Source organism: Cervus canadensis, chromosome 8 (genome assembly GCF_019320065.1).
Source record: "Cervus canadensis isolate Bull #8, Minnesota chromosome 8, ASM1932006v1, whole genome shotgun sequence".
In the NCBI taxonomy this organism is placed as follows: domain Eukaryota; kingdom Metazoa; phylum Chordata; class Mammalia; order Artiodactyla; family Cervidae; genus Cervus; species Cervus canadensis.
Genome location: NC_057393.1, coordinates 9,323,482 through 9,347,455, shown reverse-complemented (window position 1 = coordinate 9,347,455; position 23,974 = coordinate 9,323,482). Strand labels below are relative to the sequence as shown.

General features: G+C 47.5%; 1 protein-coding gene across 1 annotated transcript in view; it reads left to right on the top strand.

Moving 5' to 3' along the window:
* The window catches only part of LOC122446765 (deleted in malignant brain tumors 1 protein-like), a 76,090-nt gene that overhangs the window by 498 nt on the left and 51,618 nt on the right, over positions 1-23,974 (top strand). Inside the window, exons 2-15 of the mRNA XM_043477270.1 lie at positions 2,932-2,985; positions 5,383-5,700; positions 6,675-6,704; positions 8,508-8,579; positions 9,223-9,540; positions 9,872-9,901; positions 11,230-11,268; positions 13,920-14,067; positions 16,880-17,070; positions 17,907-17,936; positions 18,728-18,769; positions 19,846-20,214; positions 20,802-20,834; positions 23,052-23,084. Of these exons, the coding sequence (XP_043333205.1) occupies positions 5,391-5,700; positions 6,675-6,704; positions 8,508-8,579; positions 9,223-9,540; positions 9,872-9,901; positions 11,230-11,268; positions 13,920-14,067; positions 16,880-17,070; positions 17,907-17,936; positions 18,728-18,769; positions 19,846-20,214; positions 20,802-20,834; positions 23,052-23,084 (1,645 nt within the window). The 5' untranslated portion in view covers positions 2,932-2,985; positions 5,383-5,390. The remainder of the gene's footprint in view (positions 1-2,931; positions 2,986-5,382; positions 5,701-6,674; positions 6,705-8,507; positions 8,580-9,222; positions 9,541-9,871; positions 9,902-11,229; positions 11,269-13,919; positions 14,068-16,879; positions 17,071-17,906; positions 17,937-18,727; positions 18,770-19,845; positions 20,215-20,801; positions 20,835-23,051; positions 23,085-23,974) is intronic.

The following is a 23,974-nucleotide window of genomic DNA, read 5'->3' as shown; positions in this document are numbered from 1 at the left end:
ATAAATTTTTAAGTAAATTATTAAGATATCTGCAAAATATTTGAGTATCTGCTGCTGCTGCTAAGTCACGTCAGTTGTGTCCAACTCTGTGTGACCCCATAGACGGCAGCCCACCAGGCTCCCGTCCCTGGGATTCTCCAGGCAAGAGTACTAGAGTGGGCTGCCATTTCCTTCTCCAGTGCATGAAAGTGAAAAGTGAAAGTGAAGTCGCTCAGTCGTGGCCGACTCTTCACGACCCCATGGACTGTAGCCTACCAGGCTCCTCCGTCCATGGGATTTTCCAGGCAAGAGGACTGGAGTGGGGTGCCATTGCCTAGTGCTATGCAAATAAACATCCCTATGGATGAATCATTCTTCATTTTTAGCTAGGAGCCTGAGGTTGCATTCATGGCCTCCTCTTCGTCCATCAGCCACTGTCCTCATCCAGATACTCGTCACCTCTTCCTGCCTGGATGAACTCAGAATCCTAATTGGCTTCCCTGCCCACAGGCTCCCAACATTCTATAGTTGGCCTGTGGTCAGAATTCAGTTCAGTCACTCAGTCACATCCAGTTGTTTGCAACCCCATGGACTGCAGCAGGCTAGGCTGCCCTGTCCATCACCAACTCCCAGAGCTTGCTCAAACTCATGTCCATCAAGCCAGTGATACCATCCAACATCTCATCCTCTGTTGTCCCCTTCTCCTCCTGCCTTCAGTCTTTCCCAGTGTCAGGGTCTTTTTAGATGAGTCAGTTCTTCACATCAGGTAGCCAAAGTATTGGAGCTTCAGCTTCAGCATCAGTCCTTCCAATGAATATTCAGGACTGATTTCAAGTTAGGCTTATTAAGATAAAAGTTACCTACAGTAAAAACTGTCATAGTACAGAGAATTTTGAAAAATCGTTACAGCTATGTAACCATTGCCACCATTAAGATACAAAACATTCCATTACTTTAAAGGATTCTCTTATACCCGTGGCAGTCAGTCCTCTCTCCTGACCCCCAGATTCTGGCAACCACAGATATGATTTCTGTGCCCATGGGCCTGCCGTTCCCAGAATATTATGTATTGAATTAAGACAATGTGCCACATTTTGTGTTGGGCTTCCTTACTTAGCATAATACTTTTGAGATTCATCAGTAGATTTCCATGTATCAGATATCCATTCTTTTTTACTGCTGAGTACTATTCCACTGCATGAATATACCAAAATTTATTTCACTGTTTACCATTTGATGGATATTGAATTTATTTCCAGTATTTTATTATTATTAATTAAGTTCCTAAAGCATTCACATGCAAGTCAAGTGTACCATTTTTCTTTCCCACCAGCAACACTTGAGAGTGACAGTTGCTCCATGTCCTTGGGAATACTTTGGATTTTCTGGATTTTCTTTGGCCATGATAGTCTCTACTATAATGAGATAGTGATATATCTTTGTGGTTTTAATTTGCCTTTCCCTATGATGAATGATCCTAGCTTTTGCATGTGCTTATTTGCATCTCTTCTTCGGTGAAGTGTCTGCTGAAAGCTTTCTTTCTTTTATTTTATTCTTTTTATTTTAAATCAGATTGTTTATCTTATTGTGTTCTAAGAGAGGTCATTATACATTCTGGAAACAAGTATCTTTTCAGATATGTGTTTTGCAAATATTTTTTTCTCAGTCTATGACATCTTTTCAGTTTCTTATTGGTGTTTTTTGAAGAGCATAAAATTTAAATTTTAATGAAGTCCAGTTATCAAATATTTTTCTTTAATGAATTATACTTTTGTGTTTTATCTAAGGAATCTTCACTTAACCAAAAGTCTCACAGATTTTCTCTTTTCATCTAGAAGTTCCATAGTTTTAGGTTTTTTATTTAACTCTATGATCCATTTTTGTTCATTTTTTAATATGGTTTAAATTATAGCTCAAAGGATTTTTTTTCATAGAGATGTCTAATCATTCCAATGCCATTTGTTGAAAAGACTCATCTAACTCTGCTGAAATACTTTGGCACTTTTGTCAAAAATAAAATAACCATTACATAACCATTTACAAAAATAAAATAGACCATACATGGTCTATTTCTAAACCCTTCTACTGATTTATGTGACTGTTGGTACACCTGTAACACACAGCGTCTTGATTACTGTAGTTTTTGAGTAAGTATTTTTTTAGAGTAAGTCTTGAAATCGGGTATTGTGAGTGTTCCAACATTGTTCTTTCTTCTTCTCTTTCAAAATTATTTTGGCTAACTTAGGTTTTTTGCCTTTCACAAATATAGTATTTTAGAATCAACTTACCAATTTACACAAAAGAAATGTCTGCTAGGATTTTTAATTAGGATTGCCTCTACATATAAAGTTGGAGGAAGTTGGCATCTTAACTATATTGAGTCTTAGGAGCCATCTATACACTGTGTCTCTTCATTTACTTAAGTCTTTATCTCATCAGAAGTTTGCATTTTTCCATGTACAAATTTTGCACATACTTACCAGACTTATCCATAAGAATCCCTTGGTTTGGGGTGCTATTATAAATGGCATTTAAAATTTTTTCTCTTTCCATGTTTATTTATGTGGCTAATGAGTTAATTTTCCCCCAAATAGCCAAGTATTTATTGAATTGGGAAAATTATGATAAATTTTTAAAATATATTCACTTCTTAGTTCATAAACCCCACTCCTATCTGTTATCAGATCTGATTTCCAGTTTTATAGATCAGGAAACTGGTGTTCATTTGTACCTAAGTGTGTGCTAAGCAAGAGTTAGATCTCAGATTAGAGCAAACATGTCTTTAAGCTGGACATTCACTAAGCCCTTGAGAACTGGCTTCTTGTGTTTCACAAAGAGATGCTAAACATGGTGTAGGGGGTGAGACAGCTCTCCTTTCATTCAGCTTTCCTTCTGGTTCTCTTCATGTGTCTTGTGTGTTCACCTCTAGTTGATGTTTTCTTTTTACTGCAGCTGCTGAAGTAACAATTGCCCCCATCACCTCTGGAGAAGAGCAAACACCAACAGGTATACAAAATATAACTCGAGTTTGCAACAAAACTTTATATTCTGTATATTCAAGTTTACAAGTTACTTCCCATTTCTGAAAATAAGAACAAAAAATGGAAATTTAATAACAAACATTGCTAGGAGGCTCCAGCCCTTACCAGGATCTTTGAGGTAGTCAAATAAAGATGTTTCTGAGATTGTGCTCCCAGAACCACTAGTTCAACAAGACGTTAAGGTGAATCACACAGGTGCGTGCACACACACATTCTGTGATCTCATGAATTTAGGCAACATTGCATTAAACAAACTAAACAGGTTTCCTCACTACAGAATGTCTGTTGTTCAGTCTCTCAGTTATATCCAACTCTTTTGCTTCCCCATGGACTGTAGCCCTCCAGGCTCCTCTGTCTGTGGAATTCTCCAGGCAAGAATACTGGAGTAGGCTGCCATTTCTTCTTCCAGGGGATCTTCCCGACCCAGGGCTCGAACCCAGGTCTCCTGCTTGGCAGGCGGATTCTTTACCACTGAGCCATCATGGAAGCCAACAGGATGTCTAGGAGCCATCCAGTATAATTAACCTTATAAAATTCCCACGAGAAGTCATGGGTTGCCATGCCTATGAAATACACTTGACCCAAATTCCTTTGTCTTCATGTACCATCTATTTGGAAGTTTTCTGCCTAATACAGTAAGGAACATGTGAAGTCCAGGTATTTGGGGTTAATGCATATGCTGCCAGAATATTTTAATCAAATTAAAATAGCATAGCCCCTCATCTCCCTAAATATGTGAATTTGCTGTCCTCTAATACCTGTGCTGCCTGAAGCGAGGTCCCCCCTCCCCCTCTACCTGTTAAAGTCCTACCGTGGCTGGGCTCCTTTTCTCCAGGTAGCTTCCTCTGGCCTCCACAAGGACACACATCCTCTGTACTTGTGTCTTTTCTGTTGACATTGCTCATAATCCACTTCATATTACAATTACTTAGACACTTATTCTAGCTTCCGACTGAGTTACTGACTGACAGGTTCTGACTGACAAGCCTTTGAAACGCAGGCTCTCTCTCTCTTTGTATCAAATATTTTAAAATAAAGGATGGCATACAGCGTAATTGTAGAAGCTGCCTTCATTTCCTTTAGTTTTCTTAAATATGATGTTCGTAAACTCGTCACCTGTTTTTTTAAAGATTTATTTCTACTGAGCCAAAGATTTAAGGTTTAGTTTGCCATGAACATAGAAGAGATGAATAAAAAAATTAAACAATCTTGTTTGATGATGATGGTGACTGACTTAGATGAACCAAAAGAAAAGAAAAAACTTCAGAAGGGTGACTTCCCTGGTGCTCCAGTGGTTAAGACTCTGTGCTCCCACTCCAGGGGATGTGGGGTTCAATCCGTGATTAGGGGTTCAATCCCTGATTAGGGAACTAAGATCCCACATGCTACATGGCGTGGCAAAAAAAAAAAAAAAATTAAAAAACAAACAAAAAAGTTTCCTTTAAAGACCAAAAAATACTTCAGAAACGTCCTATCGTGAGTCCTCCCAGGATGTGTCTACTTTATTCTTTTCACTGTGCTGACAGATGGCGACCTAGCTTCGCTGGCCCTTCCAGCTGACAGCTCCTTGGCGCCTTCACACAGGCTTGACACCAAGGCCTTGACACCCACAGGTACAGGAAGCAATTCCTGAGAAGTCAAGGGCTCATGGGTCATGTGGGAGAGGCATTCCTCCCAGCTGGAGGGAGACCGCAGGCACGGTTAAGGTGGGGACAGCCCGCTGACAGGCTATGGGATTCAGAGCAATTTTCTTCACCTCTCTGAGTTTCAGTTTCTTCATCTGTAAAATGGGAACCCACCCCTTACCCTGTGGGGTTGTTGTAGGGAGTCAGAGAGAAGCGGTTATGTTAGTGACTGTCTGAGGCTCTGGCACTAAACTCCCGAACAACAGGCATGAGTTCCTGCCCTCAGTGCCCTGGACAGAGTAAAGCCATTAACAAAGACTTAGGGGGCAGAGGGGCCAAGCAGCTCTGAGACTGAAGTAGTTCTGCGTGGCCAGGAGTCTCTTTCGCTGTATTCAGCCTACAGACAGTCTTGTTTCTTGTTTCATTAGATACACTGAAATTGCTTATTTCTATCGCTGTCCATGTTAGGGGGAATAACACAGGCTCTTGTTGGGAGAATCTAGGAATTCAGGCAGTTTCTTAAAGAGAGCCTTTGGAAAGGGGGATAAAGTCTTCCTGAGGGGACTTGAAATTGAAGATTATCCTGGCTCTTCTTGCTATCTGGGTGGCCGAGGACTGCGTGATCTTGCATGACTGTAAAATAGGGATGTAACCACCTGGAGATTAAAAGGATAAAGGGAGCCTTCCGGATGTGGGAGGGCAGACCCCAAGTGCCTCTCCTCCTTGTTCCTCCCCAGGGGCCTGGATGGCCGTGAGGCTGGTGGGCGGCCCGGGGAGATGCTCAGGCCGCGTGGAAGTCCTGGTCCAGGACACGTGGGGGACCGTGTGTGACGACCTCTGGGACCTGGCCGAGGCCGCTGTTGTGTGCCGCCAGCTGGAGTGTGGCCAGGCGGTGGCGGCCCCCCCGGGGGCCCACTTTGGGGCAGGTTCTGGGAAGATCGCGCTGGACAACATGCAGTGTGTGGGCAGCGAGAGCCACCTGGGGCAGTGTGTGCACGGGGGCGAGGCCGGGCACAACTGCAGGCACTTGGAGGACGCCAGCGTCGTCTGCACAGGTGAGTGGCCACTGTCAGTCCCTGCCTGGAGGGCTGCTCCTGTGGCCTCCCTACTCACCCCTACACACACACACACCCCGGTCACACACACACACACACCCCAGTCACACACACACACACACCCCAGTCACACATCCCCCCTGCCCACAGCCCAGTCGCAGAATGTCAGTGGACCAGGCAGGCAGCCTGGCTCCTTCCCAGGTTGTTCAGCCGCCCGACCACCCCCTTAGCTGCAGCGATTGCTGAGTATGACTTACAGGCTGGATCCCAGCTCTGAAGTGGCTGGTTAGGTTTGAAAATTCTAAGCTGAACCAGAATCCAGCCAAATCAGAGTGTTGGGCATAAAAATTCAAATTCTTACATTTTGTGGCAAAAATAAAAGTCGAAGTGCAGCAGGTTCAAAGCAGCAAATTCTTTCGTTACATTAACTGACTGGAGCTGAGAAAGCCCTGCTCCTCTGGACGCCGAACAGCTTTCCGGTACACACGGCTCCCACCACTCAAGTCCCCTGTGGGTCCTCAGGAATGTTTGCGCCTGTGACCTCAGGGTGACAGGCCAAGTTGTCAGCTGGTATGCCAGGCCTTCCACATCTGGGCCTGGTGACCTCCCCAGAACTATGTGTCCCTCTGGCTGACTCTCTGCCCCTGCTACCCTCCCCATCTTTCCTGATTCTGCCCCACTGGTGACTTGAATAATGTCCCTGCAAATGACGAGCTCTCAGGCTGCACATGCCCACCTGGAGCCACCCTTGCCAACTCTTGAGGCCCCCAGGGAGCAGTGGACCCTGAAGATGTCCTGGGTCAGCCCAGGTTTGCTGCCTGGTCTTGTGTTCCAAATCCCCAGGAAATGCCAGGCTCCTCATGGGCAGAGTCTCTGCCTCTCTGCCTCCCACCCCTCTCTACCTGTAAGATGTTCACAGTAAACATTCTCCCATTAAGATGTGGTAACATGTACCGTCTCTCTCCACGTTACAGGTGCTGATTCCACAGCTGCTCCGCCTACAGGTAGGGCCCGTGTTACGTCTTCTACTAAACTCTGCATGATGTGAGAAGGCCATGAGGCTTAGAGTCAGATCCTGGTTTGATTCGCAGCTTCATTCTTTCACTTGTCTGTTCATTCAACCATGTGCCAGGCTCTGTGCCAGTGAAGCATGGGGGCCATGCAGTGGTCAAAGCCCTGGACCTTTCTTTCATGGGGTTTACTCCCTAATGGGAGAGACAGCATGACATATACCCCCTCAGTTAGACGACCAGAGCCAAGTGATGTCATCTCTCCCTCCCAGTTCATCTCCATTCCTCTTCATTAAAGTGGGAATGATACAGAGAATCTAGTAAGGTCATGAATTTTATGTGCTCAGTTGCTCAGTCGCATTTGACTCTTCGCGACCCCATGAACTGTAGCCCACCAGGCTCCTCTGTCCATAGGATTTCCCAGGCGAGAATACTGGAGTGGGTTGCCATTTCCTACTCCAGTGGATCTACCAAACCGGAGATCAAACCTGTGTCTTCTGCAGTGACAGATGGATTCTTTATCACTGAGCCACCAGAGAAGCCCAAGGTCGTATATTAGACGATACCTAAAGATTCCTGGCACCTGGCAGGCACTCACACAGCCATGGCCCCTTCCTCTGGTCATGTGCCCACCTAAGGGAGTGCATGTGGGGATCGGAAGGCCCTGAGCTGTTGGAATCTGATCCCGACTGGTTTCTCTTCAGCTGAATAACCATGGGCTTCCCTGGTGGCTCAGACGGTAAAGAATCTGCCTGCAGTGCAGAAGACCCGGGTTCGGTCCCTGGGTCAGGAAGATCCCCTGGAGGAAGAAATGGCAACTGACTCCAGTATCCTTGCCTGGAAAATCCCGTGGATTGAGGAGCCTGGCAGGCTACAGTCCATGTGGTCGCAAAGAGTCGGACATGACTGAGCGACTTAACTAACTTTTCAGTCTCCGTGTCATTAGAACAGGCACATTGGATGCTATGCTCCCTAAAATTCTATGCTTTTGATGTTCTGAGACTAGCAAGGAGGGAAGAAGTAGCCACATAGGTTAGCTGAATTAAGTGTACACCCCTGGGAAAGTGAAAGATGGTTGTTGAAAAACAGAGATGCAGGTCTTACAATAGAAATTGAGAGATACCTTCCCTCTAACATTTTGTTATGAAAAATTTCAGATATACAGAAAAGTTTGAGGGATTTAACGGTTAACTCCTACCTGGATTCTATGATAAATTTATCAATCCATCTATCATTCATCAACTTACCTTTTATTAAGGTTTGATTTATGTGCCATAAGGTTCACCCATGTTAAGATCCAGTTAGATGAACTTTGGTGATTGTACACGGTTGTGTGATCACCACTGCGGTCAAGATACACAGCAGTTCCCTCAGCCCCAGAGGTTCCCTCGAGCATTTCAGACCTGCTACCCTCCTCCCTGCCCCCTCCCCGAAGGATTTGCTGTGTGACCCTCCTTGCTTTGTTTAGGTGAAGTCACTACGCCCCTGGGGCGAGGGTAACCAAGAGAGAGGTGATAGCCCCCTGACAGCCCGCAGGCCGCAGGCCACTTGGGGCTAACTGTCTTTGCTTTTGCAAAGTGGCCATGTGGCCCGTGTCAGCTTGTCAACAGGCAGTAGCGCCATGTTCCATCCTAAATGGGGATCTCAGGGACGGGAGGTCACTGGCCTTAGCAGTGTAATCCTTATTCCTGCTGAATCCTGATGGGAGGCAGCTGCCCCTTGGAGTAGCTGTTTACCTTCTCGTGATGTTCTGAATCTTCCCTCTCGTCACTCCTTTCGTTTTCCCCCCATCAACAGCCCATGAGGACCTACTTCCCACATCACCAGCAACATCAGTGGCTCAAAACCCACCTGCTTCGGCGCCTCCAGGTAAGGCCGTTCCTTTGGAAGGGACAGAAGTGACACAGCCACACGCCTTTCATCACCCACCAGGCCACCCAGGCTTATCCATACATCTGCTCCAAGCTCCCCTGGAGCCTGTCATGAGGGCTTATAGCTCTGAACCATTACCTCTGCCACAGGCTATTGACCCAAGCAAAGTCAGGCCACAGGCCCCGGGGGTCGAGGACTAGGCAAATAGACTCAGCCTCCTGGGAGGAGTGGGAGGGTTACACTGCAGAGGCAGGGAGCGAGGCTAGAAGGTGAGCAGTCTTAACCCGCGTGTGATTAGCTTGGCATCAGTTCTCAGACTGGTTGGCATCAAAGTGAAATTTTGAGCTTCATCAACATTCTGGTTTCAGTTGGTTTGAAGTCTACATGCTTGCAGTCAGCAATTTTCATCTGGTAGGGGTCCACTTCCTGCAAGTACAAGTTAGGATTCTGTGTCAGGCCTTTAAAGATGGATACCATCAGACGCCTTAGAGCCGCACGTTGTCATGGGACCCTCATGGCAGCATGAAGTGTGTGGGTACAAAGCCACGGAAAGAAAGGAAAGCCAGGGTGGCAGAGGGCAGTCCAGTCCTCAACAGGCAGAGGGAGCGGCCAGCACCCTGAGACCCCTTTCCTCCCCCAGGAGGCTGGGCCCCCCTGCGGCTGGCAGGCAGCCACGGGAGCTGTGCCGGCCGCGTGGAGGTTTTCTACCAGGGCGCCTGGGGGACAGTGTGTGACGACCTCTGGGACCTGCCGGAAGCAAACATTGTCTGCCGACAGCTGGGCTGCGGCTGGGCCGTGGAGGCCCTGGGCGAGGCCTACTTTGGGGAAGGTTCCGGAAAGATCCTCCTGGACAACGTGCAGTGCAAGGGGCAGGAAGAGCACCTGGACGCATGCTCCCATGCTGGCTGGTTTGCTCACAACTGTGGGCATGGGGAGGATGCTGGCGTGGTCTGTTCAGGTAACCCCACTCCCTTCCCAGGCAGAACCCAGCTGGGCCCTTTCGAAAAAGTCCTTTCCTAGGGACGGTGTCAAAAATCACAATTGAAAGTAAAGCAGGACAGGAGCTTCCTTGGCGGTGCAGTGGTTAAAAATGCTCCTTCCAGTGTGGGGAACTTGGGTTCGATCCCAGGTTGGGGAACTAAGATCCCCAGGCCGCAGAGCAGCTAAGCCTGAGCACTGCAATTAGAGAGCCTGCAACAAGGAACCAGTGCAGCCAAAATTTTGAGAAAAGGAAAGAACGCAGGATGTTTTTCACTGACAGCAGATGTTTTCATCTCTCCCACTTACAGATGCTGAATACTCAGTGGCCTTGCTACCAGGTGGGGAAGGGGGTGTTCACGTGTGTGGTTTGTCAAAACCTGGTGGGGGGGACTTCTGCAGGAAATTGAATGGATTCTGTCCTCCAAGTCCATAGAGCAGCTCAGAGATGTGGAGTCGCTGACTGCCCCCTGGGAGAGAGGAAGAGCCCTTGGAAGTCATTTGTTCCCACCTCACCTCCTACCTCTTCAGTTCACTGTGCATTTCACACTCAGGAAGCAGATTCCAAATTTCCTAAACTTCTGCATGGCACTTTAGGGTTGTGAGGGGCTGGCAATGAGAAGCGGGTGGGGAGTGGTTGAGATGGGAGAGGCAGTTACGGACACTTTCTGCCCACGGGCAGCAGAAGGCTGACTAGCCAGACCTGGCCAAAGTCAAGGCTCAGTTTAATTCCTACCCTCTCCTGGCCTCTCTCTGGTCCTGGCCATTCTGGCCCCATACTGCTTCCTTGCTGTTGGTTTTCCCACTTGCTCTCAGCGTCAGTACCTGGACTTTTCCACACCTGTGCCCCGTCTCCTTTATCAAACCCCCGGTCCCTTGATGCCTTGCCCTTGGCCAGCTCCTGGCCGAAGGGTGAGTCATGACCAGAGCTGAGTGGACAAGGTCTGATAAAGCTGCAGTCACATCCCCTCCTGGGCTGTCAGCCTTTAGGAGGTAGGAATGGATTGGTCCCCGGACCGAATCTCCAATAGGAAGCTCTGGGCCAGGTGTTGCTGGCTGGAGAGATGTTGGGGACAGGAAGGAGCCACCGTGACCTTAGGCCCTGACCCACCATCTCTGAGCAGCACAGGTCAAAGGAAGCAGTCAGTCAGTGCCTCCTCCTGTACTTGCATTGAAGCCTCATAACTCCCCACACTGGGGTCACAGAAATTGACTACAGGAGCCAGAATGTCACATCTTTCATTTTCTTAAATTCCCAAATTTTAAAATATCTCATTTACATTCTCTGATTCTCTGTATCCTTCTCTGTCCTTTCTTTTTCATCTTCCTTTTTTTTTGTTTGTTTGTTTTTGTTTTGTTCCTCTCCTCTTGCTGGCATCTTGTACTTTCAGAAGCTCCATTAAACTTTTCTTAGCGCCTCTTGGAGATAAAGGGCTAGGATAACATGACAAGAGAATGAGTGCATCGAAGTCCGAAAGATCTGGATCAGTGCTTCTTCCCTCTTGCACATGACCGCCCCCTGCATGCTCTGCTTCACCCCCAGAGGCGGGCTGAGGAGTTTTGGGAGGGGCCCTGATGACGTATCTCTCACCAGCTCCTTGGAGGCTCCTTGTGTGGGTGTGTCGCCCTCAATGCCAGCCGACAATCCTGTGTCCTTTGTGTTTGACAGGTCCCCCTTTGGATGTCATGGCAGAGACGGAGGCTGCAGGTGAGACCAGGCTGTCCTTGGTTGCCCTGATCATCATCATCTAGCTCAGGTCCTAAAGTGATTTTTCGAGGAAGTTGAGCAAAATACTACTGCCCTGTCTAGGTCACCCTTCTGAGCCTACATTCTGAGTGACTTGTCCAATAATGAAGGTGCCAGTTCCATTTCTATTAGTCCAAGAAGGTAATCCAAATGATCAAGTGCGGTCAGCCTTCCTGGTCTCCCAGCACGGACACCACGTGTGCAAGACAGATGTGTGGCCATTAGCACTGCCACATTGCCAGGGCACTGCCCCAGGGCACCATTTCAGAGGCCTTTCACCACAGTGGGCACCTTCTCTGCCCTCTCTCCTTCTCTGACTTTCTGTGTCCTTCCCTGTCCTTCCTTTTTCATCTTCCTTTTTTGGTTTCTCTGCTTTGGCTAGGATCCTGGGCTTTCAGAAGCTCCACTAAACTTTTCTTAGCACCACTTGGAGTTGAAGGGCTGCTGCTGCTGCTGCTGCTAAGTCGCTTCGGTCGTGTCCGACTCTGTGCGACCCCATAGACGGCAGCCCGCCTGGCTCCGCCGTCCCTGGGATTCTCCAGGCAAGAACACTGGAGTGGGTTGCCATTTCCTTCTCCAGTGCATGAAAGTGAAAAGTGGAAGTGAAGTCGCTCAGTTGTGTCCGACTCATCGAGACCCCATGGACTGCAGCCCACCGGGCTCCTCTGCCCATGGGATTTTCCAGGCAAGAGCACTGGAGTGGGGAGAGTTGAAGGGCTGGAGTAACATAATGCCTGGAGGGCCTAGCTGGTCCTTCTAGGGAACAGCTCTAGCTCAGTGACTGGAGCCAGCTGTGTGTAGGTCCACTTCTTACACAACCAGGTAATCTGATGGCAAAAGCTGTTGCTGCAGCTGTCACCTTTCATTTTGAACTAAATATTGGACAGGTGGATAAACAAACCGACAAGCAGGTGGAGAATCAAATGGACAGTGGGTGGACAGATGGACACAGGACAAATCAGAGTTGAAGAGGGTGGATTACTCAGGGCAACTTCTTTCCACTTGGTGGATTTTCAGTGGTCTACTTTTAATAAATTACAAGTGCTAGTGGGTAGAACACGGCCATCTTCATATATAGAAGCTTCACATGAGCTTGACCTTAATTGTGAAAATAAAGTAGTTTATTCATTACTACTGATGACATGATAAAAATCGAAGCTTTAGGATATAGGACCCAGTGTAACCAAAACTGGAATCTGGCTGCTCACTGATCAAAAGCCAAGAAAGAGACAAAGTTGGTGGAAAGGAAAGTTTGCCTTATTTTGGATGCCGGCAGTCAGGGGCTGGGGGAATGGCGCCTGTCCAAAGGCTGACTCCCCTTTCCCCAACACTCAGGGGGCAAGAGCTTTTTATAGGCTGAAGGAGGGGGCTACATGCAGAAACAACATAGTCAGCTCTGACAAGTGTCATCTTGATACAGTTACAGATTGATTCAGTTCAGTTCAGTTGTGACCAACTCTTTGTGATCCCATGGACTGCAGTACACCAGGCCTCCCTGTCCATCACCAACTCCTGGAGTTTACTCAAACTCATGTCCATTAAGTCGGTGAGGCCATCCAACCATCTCATCCTCTGTCATCCCCTTCTCCTCCCACCTTCAATCTTTCCCAGCATCAAGGTCTTTTCCGGTGAGTCAGTTCTTCGAATCAGGTGACCAAAGTATTGGAATTTCAGCTTCAACATCAGTCCTTCCAATGAACACTCAGGACTGATCTCCTTTAGGATGGACTGGTTGGATCTCCTTGCAGTCCAATGGACTCTCAAGAGTCTTCTCCAACACCACAGTTCAAAAGCATCAATTCTTTGGCACTCAGCTTTCTCTGTAGTCCAACTCTCACATCCATACATGACCACTGGAAACACCATAGCCTTGACTAGACGGACTAGACAAATTAATTAGGTCCAGTTAATTTTCAGTTTCAGGGTCAGTTTGTTTCCATTTCTTCTGAGGCCAATTCTCAGAACTGCGGCAGCTTCTGTCATGGGTACACTCTGCTCATTATATTGTTAACTTCTCCACCTGATGGGTGTTTCAGTATCTATAAGACAGCTCACGGAATAGGGTTCAGAATATCATCTACAGCCCTTGAGGAGGAACTAAAGGTCCTTGACTTTGCTTCATGACTACCTTCTTATTATTTGGTCTCCTTTGACTATTCTCCTTTGTTTCTGCATGTTCTCCCTTCTCTGATTAAACTTAGTCTTTGGCTAAAGTTTTTCCGCAGACAAAAGGCAGGTGGAGGACATGGGGGATGGGCAGGCGAGGACCATAGCGTCCTGCTCCGTTTCACCAGCATTGGGCAGTAACCAAGGGAAAGGTTCAGGCTGATTCTGAATAACTGCCCTATGCAGAAAGCACTAGTCAGCGGCAAAATTCTCTTGAGATCAAGAGATACTGCAAACTTCAGACCCAATGTCATGTCTTAATTTCCTAAGTTTACAAGAATTTTTTGACTAGTTTATACCTCTGCTACATCCTACGATGTACCTAACAAAGCAATGACCCACGAAACCTTTCAAGGAGAAAAAAAAATGAAAGAAAAAAAAATGTCAACTATAGTGAACTGAGCAATGAAAAAAACTGAAATTCTGAAGTATCTCTCTGCTTTTAGGAAAATTTCAGTGTGGCAGAATCATTACTAACTCATCTGGAGCTATCAGGAATCCCCCTCGGAACAAAATGCATGACAACATAACATGTGTGTGGGAAATCAGAGCTAACGCATCTGATCACATACGACTGGCGTTTCCATATCTTAAGTAAGTCAGAAGGACTTTCCTTAAGTGCACCGTGTGGTTTAAGATTCCAGGCATTTACTCCTTTGGTTTATTCTTGTAATTAAAAGAGTCTTTCTTTTTAAGTTTCTATTTTGAACTAACTACAAACACATAAGAAGCTAAAAAAATAACAGAGTCCCATGTCCCCTTCACTCTTCTTTCTCCATTGGTGACATCTTATATAACTGTAGAACAGTGTCAAAAACACAAATCTGACATTAGTATAATGCTGTTAGCTGGAATATAGACTTCCTCAGTTTTCACCATCTTTCTCTTGCACTTATGTGTGTGTGTAGTTCTGTGCAATTTCATCCCATGTATAGGTTCACTGGGTTTCCCCAGTGGCTTAGCAGTAAAGAATCTGCTGGATTCATGCAGGAGACATGGGTTCAACCCCTAAGTCGGGAAGATCCCCTGGAGGATGTGTTTTTGCCTGGAGAATCCCATGGACAGAGGAGCCTGGTGGGCTACATTCCATAGGATCGCAAAGAGTCAGACACAACTAAAGCGACTTAGCATGCACACACACATCCATAGGTCCATGAAACCACCACTACAATCTAGAACAGCGATCCCCAACGTTTTGAGCATGAGGGACCAGTTTCGTAGAAGACAATTTTTCCACAGATGGCGTGGGGATGGTTTCAGGATGATTCACGTGCATTATGTTTGTTGTGCACTTTATTTTTACTATTGTATCGACTCCACGTCAGATTATTAAGCATTAGGTCCCAGAGATCGGGGACCCTTGATCTAGAAGCAGAGTGTGTGTTCCCCGACCACAAAGGGGTAACTACTTTATCCTTCATTTTTACAGCCACCCCAGCCCCTGTCCCTGGCAGCCACTAAACTATTTTCCAGCTGTATGTATATTTTGAGACCATTCAATCTATGGAGTCATGCAGTATATATTCTTTTGAGATTCACTTTTCTCACTCAGCTTAAGGCCCTTGCGCTCCATCCAGGCTGTTGTCTGTATCAAGAGTTTGTTCCTTGTCATTGCTGAGAAGGTTTCCATTGTGTGGAAACCAGCGTTTGTACAACTATTTCTTCCGGTGAAGGACATTCGGGCTGTTCCCAGCCCCTCTGTTATATATAAAGCTTCTATGAGCATTCATATGCAGGTTTTTGCATGGACTTGTTTTCATTTCTCTGAGATTGATGATTGAGAATCAATTGCTAGGTTGTATAGTATGTACATTTTTAGCTTTTAAAGAACATGTCAAACTATTTTCCAGAGTGACTGCCGTTTTGCATTCCCTCCAACACTATATAACAGATCTAATTTCTCCATATCCGAGCCAGCATTTGGTGTTATTTTTTGTATTTTTATTGTTTTTGTTCAATCATATCTGTCTCTTTGTGACCCCATGGACTGCAGCATGCCAGGCTTCCCTGTCCATCACCAACTCCTGGAGCTTGCTTAAACTCATGTCCACTGAGTCAGTGAGGCCATCCAACCATCTCATCCTCTGTCATCCCCTTCTCCTCCTGCCTTCAATCTTTCCCAGAATCAGGGTCTTTTCTAATGAGTTGGCTCTTTGCATCAGGTGATATCCATTAATTTTGTATTAGCTGTCATTTTTAGCAAACAGGTCTTATATATGTTTTGTGAGATGTGTATGTTGGTGTTTCTTTTTTCTTTTCTCTTTTGGAGTGATTGTAAATAATAGTTTTATAATTTTGGTTTCTACATGTTTGTTAGAAATATGATTGATTTTTGTGCCCATGAATTTGTAGCTAAAATGAAATTCACCTTGTATGCTTTGTATAGGGGTGTGTGTGTGTGTGTGTGTGTGTGTGTGTGTGTGTGTGATTGGGGTGTGAGAGACAGAGCTTGACAGTATGTATGTATGTATTTCAGCTTGCTGGTTAAAGATGCAGATTCCATGGAACCCTCAGACCTAATAAAACAGGAAAGTTTAAATTTTAATATTGTAAACTGTCAAGGTTGCTATCATTCATAGGTGAATGTCTTACAGAAACTAACCTTCAGAAACAAATTATTTATTGCTCTTGACTTTTGCTTCATCAAAATATGACTTGGAACAGACATCTCATCAGGCTGAGATGTGCAAATGGTTCTCTAATTCCGATGTTCTGTACAGAACTTCACAATAAAGAACAACAGAATCAGATGACTTCCACAAAGCCGGCTGAGCCGATTTGGTAGTGCACCTCCCTCTTGGGCAGGTCGGCTGCTGAAAGCCTGGACGTAGGCTTTTTGGACCCTGAAGCCACGTCCTAGTGGCTGCCCATTGGCTGGCCCTGCCCCTGGGCCCCCGTTTCAAGGTACCTGTGGCCTCAGGGTGCTCTAGGCCTCATCAGGGTTACACTTACTGCACCAGGCTTTTCTCCCCTCTTCTAGTTAAAATCCCATCCCCAAAGGCAATGGCTCTCAGAAAAAAATGGGGTAAAGGCAATCTGCTATGTTTGGGCCCACCCTCCTGGCTCAGAAAGTAAAGAATCTGCCTGCAATGCAGGAGACCTGGGTTCGATCCCTGGGTTGGAAGATCCCCTGGAGAAGGGAATGGCTACCCACTCCAGTATTCTTGCCTGGAGAATTCCGTGGACAGAGAAGCCTGGCTGGCTAGAGTCCATGGGGTGGCAGAGAGTTAGACATGACTGAGGGACTCTCACACACACACACACACACACACACAATGTTTGAATGATGACAGCCTTTTGATCTTGCCCCAGCCTCTTGATAGCAGCAGAACAGTCTGCCTCACAGCAGACTCAGATCCACCAAGGTGGGGGGAGACTGAGGCTCCCCCGGTGCTTGCTTCCCCAGCCTGGACTGCACCAATGAGTATTTTGAAGTCCTGGACGGCCCTCCATCCTCAGCAAAGTCCCTGGGGAAGACCTGCTCTGGTACCTATCTCACCTACTCGTCGTCCTCCAGCTCGCTGACGCTCGTGTACTACCGAAGCTACAACAACATAGGGAAGAACTTCGTCGCGTATTATTACTCCGAAGCCAAAGGTAAGAAAGGGTGGTTAAGGGCAAGCGATCTGGAGCTGGGCTGTCTGCCTGGGGACTCTGGGATTTCAGGTGAGAGACTCAGCCTCTCCACGCTCCAGTCCTGTCCCTATGTAATGGGGAGAAGAGAGCCTTACTTCCTAGGTTTGCTGTGAGTGTTCCTGGAAAAGATGCAAGTAGAGCCCTCTGCACAGTGAGGCCCGTGATAAATGCTCAGTAACTGGCAGCCTCATCACAGGCTGTTCTTTCTCATGTAACCATCTGATGGCAGGCAGCCCGCTAGGAAGCCACTGCTGAAATTACTCTGAGTAATACTAGGTGGGTATCTACAGAAGGTGTGATCCCAGCCTAAGGGAGTCTCATGTACAATCTAGAAGGAATTCAAGACAAACACATGTGACACAATTCGAGGACAAATAAAACACAGTGGCGTTAGCAGTAAAGAACCCGCCTGCCAGTTCAGAAGACGTAAGAGATGAGAGTTCGATCCCTGGGTGGGAAAAATCCCCTGGAGAAGGGCATGGCAACTCACTGCAGTGTTCTTGCCTGGAGAATCCCATGGACAGAGGAGGTGCCCTGAGGACATGCAGTGATGGGTCCTGTGCTGTTTACCATGAAGAGGAAAGAGTCTGAACTGGTGAAGAGTTCTAGCATCCTCCGTGTCCAGGAAGCTGCTCATAAGTCTGTAACCTTAGCAAGTGCCGGAGGAACTCACTGAGCGAGCTCGGGGAACATGCTGTTAAACGCAAAGGAGGCACTCTGTGTCACAAAGTGGGCCGGGGGAAGTCACTGAGATTGGCATTGAACAGTTACTGATGATGATTCTCTTGTATTTGCAGATGCTGTTTCACAGACCCCACATCTAATCAGTGAGTCACCTTTTATAGTCCATGGACTTTTCCAGGCAAGAGTACTGAAGTGGGTTGCTACTGCCTTCTCCAGGGCATCTTCCAGACTCAGGGATCAAACCCGGGTCTCCCGCATTGCAGGCGGACGCTTTACCGTCTGAGCCACCAGGGAAGTCCTTTACTGACATTACTTAATCTTAATTCCACATTCATATTTATTCCCCTGTCCCCGCTCCTGGTGTTTTTACTGTCATAGTCTGACCTCTTTTATATATGTTTCCTAATTTCCTTTGCAAACCCACATTATTTGAGAGATTCTGTCTACACAAGTTACACAAGTATGAAGAATGTAGTAGAACTAAATTACACACATGAACCATTGGGTACTGTATATTGATAAACTATCCATTTGATTTCCTTAATTCCTTGTTTTTATCAAAGACAATGACGGGCATCTAATCAGACACTCCACATGCAGGGAGAGTTAACAGCAAAAGCCAAAAGCAGAAGCTTGCAGAAGAGCCGTTTTCCCCAGAAGGGCACTGACGGCGAATGTATTTTAACAGAAAACGGCACAGTGTAAATGCCAAATTTCCACGGCTGGGCAGAGGAGGGGATATTATTTCTGTTGGATCTCACAGCCCTGGCCAATATCGAGATTCGCCTGTAAGGAGAATTTGACTCCAGAGGTCACAGAGTATAAGGACGATAGGAAAAGTGAATTAGCCAGAATTTTGGCATTTAGTGGAGGCTGAACTCAGACTTGTCTGCATCCTCCCGTTTTACTCAAGGGTGTCTTCTTGTATCCACAGCAATCCCAATAGCAACACCCAAAGTGGTAACAGCAAGACCAGGTAAGCCATGGAACACACACATTCCTCATCCACTGTCCTTGCCTCTGAGTGCCTGTGTTTATGTCTGCATCTGTAACTGCCTCGTAGGCAGAAGGTGGACTGACTGCAAGTGGTTTGTCTATTTGCAACAGGCCCGTTGACCCTGTGCAGACTTTTCAGGGCCATTCAGAGCTCTTGGGATCTTTTGGCTCTAGCATCCTAGAACAAGCAGAATTCATTTTTTCAGCACCTTTCAGAGTCATCAAAGCCTGAGCAACTTATAAGCACCCTCTAGTGGGCTTCTGCCTTTTCTTTTTACGGCCTGTCCTGCTCATGGTTAACCTCACACCTGCATCACTAATAGACTTGTTCCAAGTGAGTACAGTGCCAGAGGCATTCCAGTGGCAGTGAGCTGGAATAGCAGAGAGAAGAAAAATAGTGAATTTGAGAAGCAGGAGAAATGAGTTGAGATCAGCTACTGACCAGACATGGGATTTAGGGTAAGTCACTTTGCTTCTCTGGGCATCCCCATTGGCTGACCAGTAAAGAATCTGCCTGCAATGCAGGAGCCGTAGGAGATGCAGGTTTGATCTCGGGATCGGGAGGATCTCCTGGAGAAGGAAACGGCAACCCACTCCAGTCTTCTGGAAAATCTCACGGACAGAGAAGCCGGACAGGCTGTAGTCCATGATGTCACAAAGAGCTGAACACGACTGAAGAGACTTAGCACACACACATACACTTTGCTTCTCCAGCTATCAGTGTCCTCAGAGATAAAGCTGGCTTATCTTCCAGAGTTACTATGAAATCGAAGGTGGACACACAAACACGTACACACACTCAAAATCACTGTGGTTTTCTGTGATACTCTGTTTTTCTGCATTTAGCCAACACAGATTCGCATATAGCTCTGGCCCAGTAGATGTTAATTTAATGCATGTTTTAGGCTAAATGTTGTTTTGACAGTTTTAGCGACTTTTGTGTGACTTTAGTGAGAGTTTTGTTTTTTACTTTTGTGACTAGTTGACTGACCCTTTACTGAGTTCTCCGTCCCGAGCAGTAGCGTGGGGTGCGGAGCTCAGCTGGCCCCAGGGGAGTGAGCACGCGCCCAGGAGGCTACATGACAGTCACCCGCTCTCTGTCTGCAGGGGACTGGCCGGAGCTGCGGCTGGTGGGTGGCTCAGGTCGGTGCTCAGGACGCGTGGAGGTCCTGCACTGGGGGGCCTGGGGCACCGTGTGTGACGACCTGTGGGACCTGAACGAAGCCGAGGTCGTGTGCCGGCAGCTGGGGTGCGGTCGGGCCGTGTCCGCCCTCGGGAAGGCCCACTTCGGCCCGGGCTCTGGAGACATCTTCCTGGACAACCTGCAGTGCGCCGGGGCGGAGCGCTACCTGGGCCAGTGCGCGCACTCGGGCTGGTCGGAGCACAACTGCGGCCACCACGAGGACGCCGGGGTCATCTGCTCAGGTAGCCTCCCCTCTCTCGGGCTACAGTTTCAGATGTTGTGGTTGAAGACGTTGTGAAACTATGCATCCCAGATGGAATTTTTCAACCATCCATCCATCCATCCATCTGCTCATTCTGTTGTCAGCCAATCCATGAGTGCCCACTGTGTGCCAGGCACTGGGCCCAGGCACACGCCCTGCCCCAGGCAGCCCCCAGTTGCACATGGGAGGCCTTGATGTTAGTGTAAACTGGCTCCCCCACAGCCTCGCCTTGCTGAATCCTGGACCCCACCCCACCCCCAGAGATGGTGATCAACTAGGTTTGGGAAGGGACGCTGGAATCTGCATTTTAACAGATGATCCAGGTCCATGGGTAATCCAGCCCTGGCGAGCGGGGGGCAGAGTTGACCTAGAGGCTCTACCCCACCCTCCAAGGCCAAGGACCCTGCTGGAGGACTGGAGTGACCCAGGAGCAGCATTCTGAGTACTGGGCCCAAAAAGACCATGGTCCTCCCCACTTCATCCCCACCTGCCCCCTTGTTACCCTACCTCCCCCAAACTTTGGATTCACTAAAGAGAGTGACCTGTTGTCTTTCTTTGTGCATTCAGATTCAAAAGACCTGCCTCCTCCCACACCTCCAGGTATGTCCATATTTGTTCTTGTTCAGGCAACTTTACAATAATAATAATAATAACATCGAATACTTATAAATGCTTTCCGGCACTGTTTTGGGGCCTTATACCTATGTAACTTACTTAATCTGCACAGTAACCTCTTAAAGTAAGTTATGTGATTATTCCCATTTTCCAGATAGGTAAACTGAGATACAGAAATTAGTAATGTACCCAGGGGTAGCCAGTGGACTTAAACCACAGGTGTCAAGCCTCTTGACCACCAATCTAATATACCACATCTGTTCATTGGCCCCAACTACACAAAGACCAAGCAAAAACTAACACAAAAAAGGGGAGACATTTAGCTCAGGCTACTACTTTAATCTTCAGGAAGTGAAACTGTTAATCTCTCAGTCATGTCTGACTCTTTGCAGCCCCGGACTGTAGCCCACCAGGCTCCTCTGTCCATGGAATTCTCCAGGCAAGAATACTGGAATGTGTAGGCATTCCCTTCTCCAGAGGATCTTCCTGACCCAGCGACTGAACCCAGGTCTCCTGTATTTCAGGAGGATTCTTAACCATCTGAGCCACCAGGGAAACCTGCAAAAAGGCATTTTAAATATTCTTTCACAGAAAGAGTAATTTGAGATGCAGAGAGGTTAAGTAACTTTCCTAGGATCACTCAACAAGTTAATGTGGGGACTAAGCTTTGATACTAATCAGTCTGACCCCAAAATACATACTCTTGGGAATCTTTTGCTTGTTTTCAAAGAGTTTTTAAGTTAATGATTGAATGATATTCTTCTATAATAAAACCCGAAGATTAGAAAAGTCAGACACCACATGATGTGATGATTTTGAAATGATGCTGAAGGTAATGGAAAGGCGTTTTGTTTCATTGCAACAGACATTCCTAAGCATCTACATAGCAGCAGGCCTGATGCTAGGGTTTCTGAATATATTCACTTATTTAGTCCCTACAATTAAGGATTAGGGAGATCAAGAAACCTACCCAGGATAACTCAGATAGAAAGTAGTAAAACTGGAATTTTAAGCCCCATCTCTCACCCTTTGAATCCTGTCCGCACACACCCTCAGACAACACCACAGGGCACAAGTCATTAGCAGGAGCATCTGACTTGGTCATCTGCCTGAAGAAGACCTGAATGTGTTCTGTGTATTCCTGGGGGAGACCAGCTTTGTGTGTTGGGGTTGTGAGTGAGAGGAGGAAGGTCATCTAAAGTTAAAGGGCCAGCGCTGGGGTCAAGGGCAGTGGGTATTCAAATAAAGCCTCATCTGTAGTTTTCCCATTTATATAATTCAGCTAAACTGAAAATTACATGGATGATGGGGAAATGGGAAAGACCATATTGCATGAATGATGGCTCAGTGGTAAAGAATCCACTTGCAGTACAGGAGACTTGGGTTCAATCCCTAGGTCGGGAAGGTCCCCTGGAGTAGGAAATGGCAACCCACTCCAGTATTCTTGCCTGGAAGATCCCATGGATAGAGGAGCCTGGTGGACTACGGTCCATGGGCTTGCAAGAGTCAGACACGACTTAGCATCTAAACCATCGCCACCATATTGCATGAAAGGAGCCATCCTGCTCCTCTCCTGCTCTAAAATGCAGTGGTTTAAAGCAACAACTACTGAATTATAGGCCATGGTTTGGTGGGTCAGGAACTGGAGCAGGGCTTGGCTGGGAGAGTCTTCTGCTCCACATAGCATAGAGCAGGGTCACCCAGTGGCTGCTCTGGAGAGTCCAGGACAGATGCACTCTCACGCCCGGGGTCCTGAACTGACCCCAGGGGGGCTCAGCCAAGGGCCTGCTTCTTCTCCAGGTGGTCTCAGGGCCTCTTTACAGGGCCTCTCCAGCAGGGGAATCAGACTTCTTACAGAGTGGCTCGGGGTGGCTCAGGGTGCCACGAGCACCCAGAGACAGGAAGTGGAAGCTGCCAGTCTTTCTTATGACACAGCTTCTGCCATACTCTGCTGGCCTGAGCTTCCACAGAGCCCACCCAGGCTCCAGGGAGGGGACCAGACCCACCCCTTGACCAGAACCTGTAGCCTTCTTTAGCCTGCCCCAGGACCGTAGAGAACATTCGGTCAGCACCTTCACACTCTTCTCCATTTGCCCTATGTACATGGACATTTCTGAGGAAACCCTTTACATTTTGCTAACTTGTAGATGAGACTAATTCTCTTGATGTCAGCATTATCTCCCTTTTTTTTATCCCTTCTAGGTCTTTCCACAGCGTCTCAGGATCATGTAACAGGTAGCCGCTTGTTTTAAACTGACATGGTAACTCTATTCCAAAAGAACCACCAGAGGAAATGCTAGGCGGTGTGCCCAGGACGGGGCACAAAGGCTGGCTTAGTGTGGGTGAGGGGCTGCCTCTGCTGCCCAAGCTACACCCGCCGCAGCCCCTCCCAGGAGAAAGTGGGGCGGCCAGGACTCAGCCCAGGACCCCTCTGTCCTCACACGCCCCGCCCCCACCGCGCTGAGGGGCGTGGCGTTAGTACCGCTGATGCCTGGAAATGCTGACTTTTTAACTAAAGCAGCAGCTGGGAAGGGGCGTGTGGATCTGCCCAGATCAGAATAGACAGGAGGGTGACGAGGAACTCGAGGAAAATGTGGCTCAGCCCATCTGCCCATTCTCAGCCTGCTTCCTATGGGCACAGTCCTGTAATAGGAGCCCGCAACAGGTACCAGCCCATCACCGCCTGCCATGTGTAGTTCAGTTCAGTTCAGTTCAGTTCAGTCGCTCAGTTGCGTCCGACTCTTTGCGACCCCATGGACTGCAGCACGCCAGGCCTCCCTGTCCATCACCAACTCCCGGAGTTTACTCGAACTCATGTCCATTGAGTCAGTGATGCAATCCAACCATCTCATCCTCTGACGTCTCCTTCTCCTCCTGCCCTCAATCTTTCCCAGCATCAGTGTCTTTTCAAATGAGTCATCTCTTCGCATCAGGTGGCCAGAGTATTGGAGTTTCAGCTTCAGCATCAGTCCTTCCAATGAATAGTCAGGACTGATTTCCTTTAGGATGGACTGGTTGGATCTCCTTGCAGTCCAAGGGACTCTCAAGAGTCTTCTCCAACACCCCAGTTCAAAAGCATCAATTCTTCTGCGCTCAGCTTTCTTTATGGTCCAACTCTCACATCC